This window comes from Eublepharis macularius, chromosome 1 (genome assembly GCF_028583425.1).
Source record: "Eublepharis macularius isolate TG4126 chromosome 1, MPM_Emac_v1.0, whole genome shotgun sequence".
Taxonomy (NCBI): Eukaryota; Metazoa; Chordata; class Lepidosauria; order Squamata; family Eublepharidae; genus Eublepharis; species Eublepharis macularius.
In genome coordinates this window covers 118,551,010-118,566,516 of record NC_072790.1, presented here as the reverse complement: position 1 = coordinate 118,566,516, position 15,507 = coordinate 118,551,010, and the positions used below count along the sequence as shown (strand labels likewise).

Genomic DNA, 15,507 nt, shown 5'->3' with positions numbered 1-15,507 from the left:
CAGATCCCAATGCAAAACTGCCACAAAGAGGATCCCACCAATGCTCCTACAGCTGCAACCAAACCAACAGGCCATCCTGTATGTACTGTAGCCGAATGTTTTGCCACCAGCTGGACAGGTGAACGCTGTCCAGGCAATACAGGGCATTGATCTGGAAAGAAATGTCTGAATGCATGACCAGTGAGTCCCCAGCTGCCATGATATATTGTCCCATTGACCTGGCCAGCCTCAGTCTGACCCCATCCACCTTCTCTGGGCATAATGCCCTGTGCCAGTTGCGTCTTTGGAGTAAATCAGAGTCCTCTCGGTCCAAATCCAATGTCATAGTCTGCTTTAGATCAGATCCCTCGCCCTTGCCCAATGCATTCTCCCTGAGCTGGATAATCAGGGCATCTGGAGGGCCCCTGCACTGTGCCAGGCAGAGAAGCATCAGGACCAAGGCCTCCCACAGCATTCCTTGTATGCCGAACCATGTGATCTTGATGCAATCATCCAAATCGAGCTGCATGCCCCAACCTGAAGCAGCTGCGTACTTCCCATACCAGTGCACGATGCTGTGCACACAGATTCACACCTCTCAGTGCTGACCTGTAAGAACTAACCAGAGAGAGAAACCATTAGTGATCCTTTCCCGATGCCGGGTGTATGTAGAAATGCTAAGCCCTGGACTTCCACCACCCAATGGCCTGTATCTGAGTGGCTTGGAGGCCCAGGTGTGTGGCCACCGTGGCAGCTCCTATTCTGAAGGAGTGGGTGCCAGATTCCTTGGAGGGAAGGCCAACTGCTGCCAGGCATGCCCATAGTAATGATGTGAATTGGTATCATGTGACGGGAAGCATCAGCATGCAGCCAGAAAGGGGCCCTGACTGCCTGGACGAGGCAGAGGGAGCTGCCAGATGAAACCCGCAGGTGCATTCTGCCCCCCCCCCCAAACTGGCTAGTTTTGGAGGCACGGATCATGATGGACATGCCCCCTGACCACAAGGTGATATCCCACCCAGAGGAATCCGTTTGTGAACCAGCCACCAGCTCCCCTATGCGGAAGGCCCAAAAAAAGGCCAGCAGGAAGGCTGTGCGGAAGAGCTGTACCTCGAAGGGGGACCAGCAAACTGTAGGGGTCTGAAGCCAGACGTTGCGCAGAACGGTCAGGGTGAAGGGACACCACTGGTCTGGTGGAGGGGCAGATGCCACCAGCCCTCAGTGGCCTGGTGGGCACAGGACCATGGGTTGGGAAGTGGGTCATGAAGTAGAGCCCCCCTCCCCAGCCGAGAATGCCAAGAAGCTCTCTGCAAGCCCGTAAGGTAGATGAGGCCACCGAACAAAGAACTCCCTGCATTATGGGACTCCATCAATCAACCATAGGTCCTCTGGGGATTTTTCTGGGGTGCAATGGGCAGTCGGTGCCAGGTTGAAGAACCTTTCCATCTGGAATTGAGACAAGGCATCTGCAATGCCATTACCTGCTACATGACGGGCTGAAAATGTAATATTAGCAGAGAGGCAGGTTCAAACAAAGTGATGTACAAACTGCATGACCCGCTCAGAGTGCGAGGACTGTCTATTAAATACCCAGACAACTGCCTGGTTGTCGCACCAGAAAACGACCCGCTTGTCCCGAAGGTGTTCCTGCCTCACAATCACCACTACCGAGATGGGGAAAAGCTCAAGAAACATAAGGTCCCTGAGGATGCCAGACCCGGCACAGAAAGAGGGCCACCCCTGAGTGCACCAGCACCCCCTGAAATAAACCCCAAACCTGAGACTCTCAGATGTGTCAGATGCAAGTCAGATCCCAAGTCCAATGAGCCCTGCTACAGAGAGATCCCATTAAACTCTGTGAGGAAATTAAGCTAAACCCTAAGGTCCTCTTTAATGCCTTTCATGAGGCAAATGTGGCAATAGGGGGAGAAGCCCCACCCCAGTGGCATACATGAGGCATGCACAAAAGACCCGCCCTGGGGAGACTACCATGCAAGCAAAATTGAGATGCCCAATGATGGCTTGCAGCTCCTGGAGGGTACATTTTTGGCGAGACAAGGCGGAAGAAAGAAGATCCCGCAAGCGCACCAATTTGTCTGCTGGGAGGCATGATTGCCTGGCCTGGGAATCAAGCTCGATGTCCAGGTATACCAGGCGAGTGGCGAGCCCTTCTGTCTTACCCTGTGCCAGTGGAAACCCCAGTTCGTTTGGCTAGCTCCTGAAAAATACGTAAGCGGTCAACACATACTGAGCCTCTTGGGGGCTTATGATCAGGAAATCATTTAGATAGTGTGTGACATGCGGGGAACCCATGCAATCTTTGCCAGCCCATTCTAAAAAGGTGCTGAACACCTCAAATGCTGCGCAAGCAATGGAACACCCTGTGGACATGGCCTTATCCACATACCACATGTCCTGAAACTTAAACCCAAGCAAGCAGAAGTCTAGGGGGTGAACAGGCAACAGCCAAAAGGCTGACTGCACAACTCGCTTAGACATAAGGGCCCCCTGGCCACTAGTCACACTGCCTGGTCAAAGGAAGTATATTTTACTGAACATATTTCCAGGGAGATGGCTTCGTTGATGGAGGACCTCCAGGGATAAGAGAGGTAATGGGTGAGACAGTATTCCCCTGAGGCCTTCTTCAGCACCACCCCTAATGGAGAAACTGCAAGTTGGGCAAGGGAGGGAAGGAGAATAAGCCTGTGATGCGACCCGTGGCCAGCTACTTGGCTAGTTTGGCCACCACAATCTCCGGCAGCTCCCTGGTGGACTTTAAATTGCTGGAGGAAGTGGGCACCCGAGGGCCATAGAATGGAATGTGAAACCCAGATGAGAAACCTTCTGACAAATAAAGAGCAGCCCACTTGTTGGGGTAACGGAGGAGGAGAGATAGGAAGGCTCCCAACTTGATGGGAGTGGCGCCAAGCCCAAAGCCTCATGCCCCCCACTATTTACCAGCCGTTGATGATTGGGCAGCAGAAGAGCTGGACCCTCCCTCCTTATGGCCCTCAGCACATTTGTCTGGTGATTGGTCAGGTGCCAACCCTGCTCAGGGTAGGCTGCCTGAACAACCTCCATATACACAGTGTATCCCTCAAGCCAATTGTTAAAGGAGCACTCCACTGTCTCCTTCTTGACCCCTTTTCTATCCTGCTTGGAGGGAGATGCACCTCCCGTCCTCCACCTCTGGCCTAATAAGGGAGAAGATGTCTACATAATAGCCGTCCAGAATATTGTCCCACACCCTACAGGCCAAGTGGGTCCCTGGTGGGTCCTTGTCATCCATGAAGGATGAGGCAGGGGGAATATTCCAAGGGATGCCCAACTGACCAGACCTCCCTGGCATTACCCGCCTCCCCCCTCCATCCTGAGCCACGTGGTGGTGCAAAGCCCAAGCTGGGATGCTGGTGGCCTGAGCTGTAGCCTCCCAATAGTCTTCCTCTGGGGTCCCTTCATTGGAAGATGATGACTCACCTAAAGTTCCCTCGCTGTCTGATTCCTCACCGTGCTGCCTCAATCAGTGTGGCTTCCTGTGGGTTGTCTTCTGCTTCTTAGGAGGCTGCTGCTGCTCTGGACTGCTGGAGCCCCTATCGCTGGGACTGGGGGACTGCTTGCCCATGTGGCCCCTGGCTGGCCGCCTTCTGGTAGCGATGCTTGTTCTCGATGAAGGGACCTTGTTATGACCCCCTTTCTTTTTCAGTTAGATTTTGCCTTTAACCCTTCTCTTCTTACACCCTCTGGGTAGATTGCTGCTACCAGGAATTATATTCCAAAATAATTTAAATTTCCCCTTTAATAATGGGCCCAAGCGTCGGGCTCCTTCATGGGACTGTGTGACCCTGAGGATAGGAATGGGATATAAGAATGACAGATACCCTGGGATTTAAAAAAAAAACCTTTTATTTTTACAAGAAGCATATCAGTTTCACTCTACTACTTAAGCTTGATGGTTTCAAAGATAGTTCTCAGTTCTTAAAGTTTCCTCATAGGCTCAGTCACACAGATATACATAAACTTTCCTTCTCAGGCGCGCACACAGTTTGCAATTTCCCACTCAAATACACATAGACTTTCTCTCAGGCACAAACACGGTTTGCCTGCTTTAGAAAGAATGAATATTCTCTCACAGACACACAAAGTTCAGGCTTCCACACAGGTTGCCTGCCTTGCCCAGACTCGACCCTACAGTAAGGAGCTGCAGAGCTCAGCTGAGGCCCTGTATAATGTTGCTGTCCATCCTGCCCTTGGCCTCCCCATCCCTCCTGGCTGGGCTCACAGACCCCATCCGCCTATTGGGGACTTGGGGGGGCCCTAGGAGCAGCAGCCCTTCTTCCCCACTCCCCTGTCATCATAGCTGGGCTACTGAAGGAGTCACATGGGGCCATCATGCCCCAGAGGAAGCCTGCTGCCACCCCCAACCCACTCGGCCCCACCCACCAACTTGTGCTCCAGCTGGTTTTGGAGGGAGCCTTGCCAGGACGGCCCTTGAGCCCTTAGCCAGTGCTATGCCAAGTGCTGAAGGGGGGGGGGTGGAGAGAACGCACCATGCCACTCTCGCCTCCACCACCCACAAGCGGGCGGGTCTTTGCCACCCTGCGCTGCACTGCGCTGCCTCCACGGGGAGTCGCTAGAGCTGCCACTGCTGAACATGCCTCACCACCTAAGCTGAAGCCCATGCACTCTGCTGCGCTCCGGACCGAAGCCCTTCTCACTGCCATGGAGGCTGGCTGTCAGTCTATGGAAAACAGGATACGTTGAAGCTGACTCCCCCCTTGCAGCAAGAAATCCAAGCTCTCTTGAGTCAAGGTTTTTTATTGAGAAATCATAACTAAAGCGTATATATGTCCATAGGTTACACAGAAGCAATTAAAAGCGTCTGGCTGTACACAGAACTCTTGTTGAGAATGGCATATGGAATGTTTGCTACAAAGTTCCAGTCCCTCCCTAGCCTCCCCTGATTTGGCTGGCAAGGCACAAGAGAGGAGGGGCGGGGGCCAGCCTCCTTTAAATATCTCAGCTGCCAGACCTGAGAGAAGACTGGTCACTCTAGGTTTGGAGCTGGGCCCCACCCCAGCCGGCAAGCCCTGGGAGGCCCGAACATGGCAGCTGCCATGCCTTGTGCCGCTCCAACACCCCGTGAGCAGCAAACCAGCCACCCAGGTCAGTCCAGGGGCTGCTGCTGCTTAGCATACAACTATCAAAATTTGTGAGCCGAATGTTATGTCGTAGTTTTCTCCTGTGATCAGCACATTTCACCATTTGTTCCTGATAATATTAGTCCTGCAGTGTTATCCACTCTTATCTCTGGGAATTTACTCCAGTGCCATTCAGGGGACAGGTGAAACCTATCATCTTTAGATGTTGTCCATCCAGAAAGATAGCAGCTTTACAGATTTGCAACCAACAGATTTGGCTGCAAAACTGTACTCCTTTTATTGCTTAGATAATTAACAACACATTTTCTTTCGTAACAGAATTGAGGACGCACTTCAGTCTGGCATCTGAGAGTGATACAGCAGATCAAGATGACATTGAGGGTGAAGAGGAACATGAAGGGCAGCCTCCAAGCCAAACAATTCAGCGACCTTGCCTTGTCTTAGATGATCCTAACATAGCTACCTCAGGTGTGAGCACTCTCAGCTCTACTGTATCCCATGAATCTCAGGCTGCCCAGAGATCCCTCAATGTTCAGCTTGGAAGACTAAAATTGGAAACCAATAGGTAACTCTTACTATTTGGAGAACTAGTGTTATTACAGTGCAATCCCACCATTATGAAATGAATTCATAGCTAACCCATAAACAGTAATTTGCAATGCTGAATCAAGGCCAAATCAATGTCAAATCAAATGCAATGTCAAACTATTTGCAACATATGCTGCATCAGAGAGGGAAGCATGCATAATGCAACTAGCTGTGCTTGTAATTTACATTTCAGCTAGGAGTATGCACACAGAATTCTGCTTCTTGTGTGTCCTGCTTCTAAGTCAAGGAAAGAATGAAAAGTTTTGCATAAACCTTAATAAAGCCTTGATAAAATGGTGTGCTAAATTCCTGCCAGTTGTGATTAAATAACCCAATTCATTTTTATAAAAGCACCAATTACTGTAATTTTGCACAATTAATTTTCTAGAAAAAAATCACTGCTAAATGGTCGGCACAGTTGCCTAGAGAATATTGGTTTTGTTCCATTTAAATATTATTATTGTTGTTTGGTTATAATCTGCTGTACATGAATACAATATAATTAATACCTAGGACGTTCACGGAGCAAAAATACAACATGGTCAACTGTTAAGATATTCAATGAAAACAGATATAATTGGGGATGGTACCTGCAAATTTGAAAATTAGTATAAAGCTGAACATATAGATGACACGATGGTTGTTGTGGGTTTTCCGGGCTGTATTGCCGTGGTCTTGGCATTGTAGTTCCTGACGTTTCGCCAGCAGCTGTGGCTGGCATCTTCAGAGGTGTAGCACCAAAAGACAGAGATCTCTGAGAGATCTCTGTCTTTTGGTGCTACACCTCTGAAGATGCCAGCCACAGCTGCTGGCGAAACGTCAGGAACTACAATGCCAAGACCACGGCAATACAGCCCGGAAAACCCACAACAACCATTGTTCTCCGGCCGTGAAAGCCTTCGACAATATAGATGACACCTTTCTGAATTCAGGCATAAATAATTAACATGATATCTTTAGCAGAAGAATCAATCCAAGGTGCTAAATAATTCTAAAAATAATTCAGCATATAAAATAATGGGATCATGAGACTATAAAGTCAGTAATCTAGCAATTCCTGATTCATAACTCTTAAACCCTATTGCATTATTTATTGGATATTTCTTCCTTTTGATCTTTTTGATTTACACTGTGTAATTGGCCCTGAGTCTCAGTGAGAAAGGTGGACTATAAATAACATAAATACATCACATATGGATTAATAGAAACAGAATTCTTCCTATCCAGATGGTATAGGCAGGAGTTAGTGCTTGTTTCTTTTTTACTTAGAACTAATAAATTCAGCATTACATATATAAACTCGCAAAAGCTAGGATTATTTGGATCTGCCTCTAGCACTAATTAGAGTACATATGTTCCTCATAGACATCTGAAATGAAGAAAAATACACTATATCTTACATTAAAAAATCTGGGAGCTTGAATTTACTATTTTGTTTAGTTCTGCTGTCTGCCGTACAAGGACCTGTATGTTCCAATAAGAGCTAGAAACAGGTCCAAATAGCTGTTAACATGTTTTCAAAGAAAAAATAGTTAATGGGTTGGATCCAGTGCAAGGATCATGCAAGGACCTTGGATCTTCCCAGCTTTTCTCCCAGCAGTCTTTTCTAACTTGTAGGAAGTTTATTCCCAGGGTTATGGGACTTGCAAGGAGTCATGCAGGTTAGGAGGCTGCAGTGTGGAGGGGGAAGATGGAAAACAGTCCCTTCTTTTTCTCCATCAGCAGAACTTCCCCAGAATCGGAAAGGACTGCTGCTGGGAGGGCAAAGCCACATAGCACTTTCTAATTATGGATTGCAGGATCCAGCCATCGCTTTTTGTTTCAATAGACCTGAAATCTTACTTAGCACCATGATCTGACCCTGCTTGTACAATACCTCCTCCATTCCATCTAAAGACTGTTAGAAACTACATACAGGCTTTTTCATCAACCCAGCAATATCTTTTTCATCCCTCTGTTGGAGGCTCAGGACTAGAGATGGGCACGATCTGAATTACGATTTCAAAAACTCCCCGATTCTGGCGTTTGTTCCATCGTGACTCAGCTAATCGGTTCTGTCCATGGCAACCGATCCAGCGGTCGGGAGTTTGCTTGTTCGGGACATCAGATGGGTCAGTTTCTGTTTGGAATTGCAGACACTCTGGCACTAGTAATTTATTCCCAGGGCATCGGAGTCAGGGAAATGAGCTGTGTTTGCCCTCCTTCTGTCGCCCTCGAAACACGAATGGAAGCCCAGCTTTCCTTGATTAGCAGGCTTCCTTCCAAACACAGAACAGCAACCCAGGGGAGGGAGGGGGAAGGGGGTGGGCACAAAGGAAAGGCAAAAGGCAGTGCGGGAGGCTGGGAGGCCGCCTGCGCCGTTTGCCTTTCCCCAGGACAAGGGGCGCGTGGGCAAGCCAGCCGCCCCTTGTCCTGGGGAAAGGCAAAAGGCAGTGCGGGTGGCTGGGAGGCCGCCTGCGCCGTTCACCTTTCCCCAGGACAAGGAGCGTGCGGGCAAGCCGGCCGCCCCTTGTCTTGCGGGGCAGGTGAACGGCGTGGGCAGCCTCCGAGCCACTCACGCTGCCGCCAGCTCCGCAGCGCACTGGGACAGCTGGCTTGCTGCATGGGCGTGGGCGACTCAGGAGCGTGCGCGTGCAAGAGCCTGACTACGGTTGCCCTGGGCGCTGGCCTCCCCGATTCCTGATTGCGGACAGTAAACGAGAGTTGATCGTTTAGAATTGGTGGCCTGCGTTCGGCAGCAGCCCAGATCCACGAACGGCTGAATCGGAATTTTTTTTTGGATCGGGCCCATGTCTACTCAGGACTGCTTATGGTAGATCAAACATGCAGACAGTCACGAAGACATCGAAACTCAGTTTTATTCAGAGAATCTCTTGCAGACAAGGAAACAAAGTATGATCATTCTTTTTATACAGACATGTATATTCCACAATATCACAAAACCACTCAAGCTAGCATTACAGATGACAGAGTGTCATAAAATGTTCAGCAATTACGTAAAAAAAAAACACCACTCTGCTTTCCTGAGGAGCATCACACCTACATACCCAAAGTCTCCACCTCTGAATTCATGATTCCTATCAAGGGAACTATTTTTCCCCAACCAGACACTTTGATTATTCCAAAATACAGCATTCAGTTTGACAAAGAAGTAGATGTGCCATAGATTAGTGATACCTAATACCGTTTGTGAGGACCAACTAAAATATCACAAGTGATCAGGTTCACCAGACCTGATGTTAAGTAAAAATAAAAAGGGAAGAGCAAGAGTATCTTGCTTATGGATCTTGTTTATGGACTTGATTTTCTATTCAGTGTTATTCTATTAGAATTTCCTGAAGCACTAACAGGATAGAAACAACACAAGTAGTTATATATTTACTTGGAAGTAAGTTTGGAACTTCAGAAATGGGCATATAGATGTCCCAAGTGTTTTCAAAGTACAGATAATCTCTGCTTTATAGTCTTGTTTTTCACTGAAGGTTTGCAAACATATTGAAATCACTTTGGGGAATTGCAAATGCTATATTGTGGTTTGTAGTTTTCACTGATGTTAATAGGCACTTGGCAAACATACAGTGATGTTTAATTCTCTCTGTCTTCTCTAACAGACTACTTGAAGAGCTACTGCAGAAGGAAAGAGAATTTCAAACCTTGTTGCATCAAGCTATAGAAGAAAAGGAACATGAGATCAAAAATCTGAAGCTTAGAATTCAACCAATAGGTGCTCTATCAGAATTTTCAAATACAATGGTTCTCACAAAAGCAGAAGATGGTTTCAAAAGAAAGCTGGTACAGTCAGAGACTCTCCAGGCACTCCTTGCCCAGTTTTTCTTCTTTTTCAGTTACTTTGTCTCCAGGGTTAAAAGCACATTTATCCCATTTGCTAGCCAGTAGTAGTAAGTCCTTTGAAACAAGAATTGTATACCCATAGCACACCTATTATTTTAGCTACTGTTATAGCTGCAGTAAAACAAGTGAGAAGCAGAAGTGGTTTTCCAGTGCCTTCCTCTGCAGTCAAATCTCATTCTGAACCAGGACTTACATATTCTTAGTAAATACCAGAAATATCTATAAGTTTTCTTTTTCTGGATTGCTTTTAAATGAGCCTAGTGTTGTTATTCCCTTTGCATGAATGTTATTGAATTATCTGTTTTAAAGGGTTTGACATCTCAAATCATGTTTTTCTTGAAATAAGGAGACCGTCCCTCTTAAAGCTTGACTCTGTTATGAGAACATAAGATGAGTTCAACAGGATCAGATGAAGGATCCGGCTAGACCATTATCTGTTTTCAACAGTGACCAGACAGATGCCACCAGGGAACCCAGAAGGAAGGCATAAAGCCCTCCCATGTTGTGTGTTCCCAGCACCTGACAGTCAACAGGGAAGGTTGTCATCTTCTTAATCCTGCTTTTGACTGCCCAGCAGCATCTAGCTGATCACTGCTGGAAATGGAAAGCTAGAATACATGGACTACAGTTTAATCCAGTGTTAGAATCCTTAAGGTCCCATGAATCAGTTCAGGCAACACAACTCTTAACAAGTAGTAGAAAAGAGCAAGAGTCCAGGAGCACCTATAAGACTAACAAAATTTGTGGTAGAGTATGAGCTTTCTTGAGTCACAGCTCACTTCTTCAGACACAGCAAAGAAGAATATGTCTAAAGAAGTGAGCTGTGACTCATGAAAGCTCATACCCTACCACAAATTTTGTTAGTCTTATAGGTGTGACTGGACTTTTGCTCTTTTCTACTGCGACCTCTCTTGATCTATCTTAACAAGCAGTAATTATAATTAATTCACAGAACTTGAGCTCACACTCCCTGACACATGTAAACTGAGATTTTTATAACATTTTCATGGCTAATTGAGTCCATCTGTGTTTTTTTTACTTGCAGTTTTCATAATCATTCACAGTAAATTGTAAACTAATATCTAGCCAACTGTATTTTATTTACAGAAGTGCCATGAACAAAAATGTTTTGTCTAAATGAGCTCCACTGAATCTGTCAGCTAAGTACTAAGAGCTGCAACTATGTGATTGTCAATGCAGCCTTTCCCTGTCTGTCTTTTCATCCTCAATTTGTAATTCACAAAAGTTCAGTGTTGACATTTATAATCCTTATACATCACTTGACCCTTGCATTTATAGTTTTAAGGCACATTATGTTAAATTTTGCATCTAAGAGCATCTAAAAGCCTGAGTGAATGCTGAGAAGTTTAATGAAAATGTGGTTCTATGTAATCATAAAAAGACACTAAAGTATTTGTCTCAAAAATTGTTCTAGATATCCCTGACTTGTCTGTTTCACACCTTAACACCACTAGTAGAGGGCCAGAAGATCCTGATCTTACTAACTGGCTGCGAGTTCACGGTGCTGATGAAGAAACCATAAACAGGGTAGGAAAGATATTTTATTAGGTATGTTTGGTTTGTGATCTCGTCAAACCCTAAAGTTCAGTGCCCAAATAGCAAGAACTTTAGCTGCTATTTGACCCACCATTGTGAAGGGAGAAAGATGAAGTGGGAAGAACATACAGAAGGTGTAAAAATCGTTACTATTTTGTATATTCTTCCAGGATATAAAAATTATTTAAATAAAATATGTTGAAAGACATTCTGGTAATGAAGCTGCATTATACTCAGTCAGATGTTTGGGATGCCTAGCCCATGAGTCTGCCTTGACCGGTAGTAGAGATTCCAAAGATTGAATCTGGAACATTCCACATGCAAGTTGCATGCTCTTCCATTGAGCTTTAACAGTTCTTTCTAAGGTGTTGTATGTATCAAGTGTTTCATGCTAATATCTTAAGAACTTCAAGAATACTGAACTCAAATAATTTTTGAAAGTATTTAAACAAGCCCCCACCTGACTTTGCTGTACTTAAACATTCTGCATCTAAAGTATCAGTTCTAGACTAAATTTTGTGTCAGTTGAACAGGATTTCTCTGCCTCCCTCTTCCATCTGCAGCCCCACAAAGTACTGCTCTTGAGGGTACAGAACCTTGACTTGGGGTAGTTTGTAGTGGGGAGGGGGAATCCATGAAAAAAATACCAGTTGAATCTGGATCTAACCCCATGAGTTTAGTATTTTAACAGGGACTAGGATTGCCTCAGTTCTTTTTTTTTTTGTAGTGTGAGCTCCAGAAACTATACATATGTTCATTGTTGGTCTTCTTGTGCAGTCTCACATGGGACTGCACATGCACATACCTGCCATTTTTTTTCTCATCTAAGAGAGGGCTCTCTCCTCCCACAGTGCCTGTGCGGCGATTTCCTGCCAAAAAATGCCCGTGCTCTGGGGGAGCACGTCCCCTGACCCCCAGTTTCTACTTTGCTGCTGACCGGTTAGGATCATCAGTAGGAGCTTATTTGCGAGCTTCATTATCACTGATTCTCTTCTACGGAGAAACAGAAGGAGGGAGAGAAAGCAAAGTCTCTAACTTGCTCATGGCTGAAAAAGTTCTGTTTTAAAAAATGCACCATGTGCAACAAAAATGATGAAGACAGACAGGCATTCGCTTTGCCTCGTTTGCATGGGGGAAAGCCACAATGTGAACTCCTGCAAGCACTGCCAGATTTTCACTCCCAAGGCCAGAGCCAAATGAGCTACTAGGTTCAAGGCTGAATTGTGGGAGTGCGCATTGTTGGCAATGACCATCCCAAAAGCAAAGACCTCTGCACTCGTTGAGTTTACTGAATTTGCAGATCCAACCTCAAAACCGAGCTCAACACCAACAGCTACATCAGCTTTGGATCCGACAGCCTCTCCTTGAATCTGACAGAGGTCCTCCTCGACGGATCCATTGGAACCATCCAGGAGAGCTCATTCTTCGACTCCATCACCTCTGGATCTAACGGTTGATCAGTCAAGATTCTTGGAGTTGAGAGAGGCTGTGCACGGTGCCTCAGAGCCTCTAGTAAGAAAGCATGATCGAAGTTGAGACACACTTTGAAAAGGCTGGAGAGCCCTAAGCAGAGGCTAGTTGTTGACCTCAAAATAGGAGTGGTGGATGAGGTTGAAACCCCTCAAACAGTCTCACCTCACTCAGTGGATTTACTCATCTAAAGAGGAAGGTGAGGTTATATATTCCCATCTGGATCCAGTGCATTCAAGGATTCAGAGAACTGTTTTTTAGGAGTGCTGCCCATATGGATGTCCTCCCTGGTACCAACAAGAGAGGCTTCCAGCATCAGGCATGGATTGGAGAGATGTGTCTCACACAGAATCAGTCAGAAGCTCTGGGACCTTGACTACCTCATTCGATACCCAAATCGGCAATGGCATTCCATACGTCAGAGTCCGAGCCAAAGCAGTTTATGGAAAGGAGCCCTAGCTTCCCTTCTGATCCTTTGCCTGATGAAGCTGTTGGGGACAGGAGCATAGAGGAGCATTTGCTCCTCTGTGTGGAGCAAATGCTGAGGATGGCAAAATCCTTAGATATCAATATATTTTCCACTGAACTTAAACCCAAAAATAAGATCTTGCAGCACTTATACTCTGGCAACCCAGCCAACATTGCCTTCTCCATGATTGAAGGGTTTCTGGATATGATGACCACCTATTCAAGAAACCAGCTTCAATTCCATCAACCTCTAAGAAGGCTGAGGAACTGTATAAGACAAAGGAGGACAATTGCCTTTTTCTTTTTACTCATCAACCACCTTACTCACTAGTTACTGAGGAAATGCAAACAAGGCAAAGGCAACAACCTCACTCTATGCCCACTGATAAAGAGGACAAAAAGATTGATGCGCTGGGTAAGAAGGTGTATGCTTTGTCAGTCTTAAACATTAAAACAGCGAATTACACCACTATTATGGAAGCCTATGAGAGATTCCTTTTGAATAAAATGGCTGCTTACAATGACTGCTTACCTGAGGATCAGAGGGCGCTTGCTAAAGTTATCCAAGAGGAGGTGATCAGACTTTCAAATCTGCAAATTAATGCTGGTTGGAACTTGGCTGATTCCTCAACAAGAGCACTGGCATCAACAATAGTTCTCAGGAGGCATGCATGACTGCGGTCTACCACCTTACCTATAGAAACCAGGAGCAAGGTGGATGACCTACCCTTCAAGGAGCAGACTTTGTTTTCTCCTAAAACTGATGATTACCTTTCAGAGAAACAGAAGGATCGTCAGACAGTCAGATCATATGGTGTTCTTCCCTCTCAACTATTCAGCTAGAAGCCATTTGGCAGGCAGCAGCAGCATTATAAAGGAAGGCAATACCATCAATATTATAAAGGAAGCCTTATCACCAGTATTCTCAAAGCCAGCTGAACCCGACTGATCAGGGGCAATATCAGAGACATAAAAAGCCACGTTCATAGCTGCAAGGGACCCATCTTCTGGTTCCAAAGATCTGCTGCAGAGTCAGAAGCAATTCTGACTAGGCTGCAATGCCACGTTGGCTTTTGGAGATAGACTCACTCAGTACACTACTGGTATTTGGGTATTGGAAATAGTTTTGAGTGGTTATAAAATTGAGTTTGAGAGTTTCCCATCTCTGAGTTTTCCTATTGGACTTAATATTTTGCACTGAGCCTTTGAGGGAAAGTCTTGTTTCAAAGTTGAAGATTCAGCCTGAACCGTGGTCAGACCATCATCTCCTGAAGGCAAAAGTGAATGTAGCCCCAACATCCAACAAAATGGGGAGTCCAATTAAAATGATTTGCCCACAAAGGCTCATGGACCCTTCTAGATTCCAAAATAACTTGGGGGGATCTTAGAATTCCAGACACAAGCTCCATGGAAGTTGCTGTAGGAACGTGGAATGCAAAGTTCCTTGAAGCTATAGACACCATTGCTCCTTGTCGACCCCTCTGGCCCTTGGGACGGAATCCAGCCCCATGGTTTACCACAGAGCTGGCTGACCTAAAGAGTGTTGGAAGACATCTAGAAAGTCACTGGCAAAAAACTCGTACGGAAGCTGATAGAGCATACTACAGAGCCCGCTAGAGGACCTATGAAGTGGAAATGGACAACAAAGAAATTATATTTCTTAGCAATCATTGCGTTGGTTCGTTCACGACCATCCCAATTGTTTAAGATATCCAGACACCTTCTGATTTCTAAATCTGAACCTTTACAGTCCCAGGAACAGACAATTAGCTGCAAGGCCTTTTTAAAGTTTTTCACTGATAAAATAGCATGAATATGCTCTGATCTAGCTGCTAGCTGCAATGCAGACAAGATAGAAGAAATGGTCAATGCACCATCTGGCTTACATTGGATTGCCTTGAACCAATTACAATGACAGATCTTAACAGAATTCTGACATCTATGAAAGCCACTACTTGTGTGCTTGACCCTTACCCATCTTGGTTGTTAAAATCAAGTAAGGACTACATAAGTAAACCACGGAGGTCTATTGTAAATCAATCGCTGACTCAGGGCATTTTCCCCGGCCGTTCAAACAGGCAGTTATTCGTCCGCTAATTAAAAAACATCCTTATACAAAAATGATGTGGCCAATTATCGCCCAGTTTCTAATCTGCCCTTTCTGGGTAAAGTGATTGAGAGAGTGGTAGCTGACCAAGTCCAGACTTTCTTGGATAACTCTAGTGCTCTGGACCCTTTCCAGTCTGGATTCAGACCAGGGCATGGGTCAGAGATGGCACTACTAACGTTAGCAGATGATCTCTATCTGAACATAGACAAAGGCCATACCTTATTGTTCCTCCTGGATCTATCTGCAGCATTTGACACAGTAGACCATGCCATTCTGTTGAGGCATCTAGAGACAGAAGTGAGCATCAAAGGATGTGCCTGGGAC

At 45.8% G+C, this 15,507-nt stretch overlaps 1 protein-coding gene across 2 annotated transcripts in view; it reads left to right on the top strand.

Moving 5' to 3' along the window:
* The window catches only part of MAP3K5 (mitogen-activated protein kinase kinase kinase 5), a 167,355-nt gene that overhangs the window by 142,174 nt on the left and 9,674 nt on the right, over positions 1-15,507 (top strand). Inside the window, exons 26-28 of one of the 2 annotated variants that reach the window (XM_054975933.1) lie at positions 5,457-5,703; positions 9,338-9,450; positions 11,014-11,126. In XM_054975933.1, the coding sequence (XP_054831908.1) occupies positions 5,457-5,703; positions 9,338-9,450; positions 11,014-11,126 (473 nt within the window). Of the gene's footprint in view, positions 1-5,456; positions 5,704-9,337; positions 9,451-11,013; positions 11,148-15,507 lie in introns of both variants that reach the window. The other variant, XM_054975943.1, reaches the window with a different exon arrangement.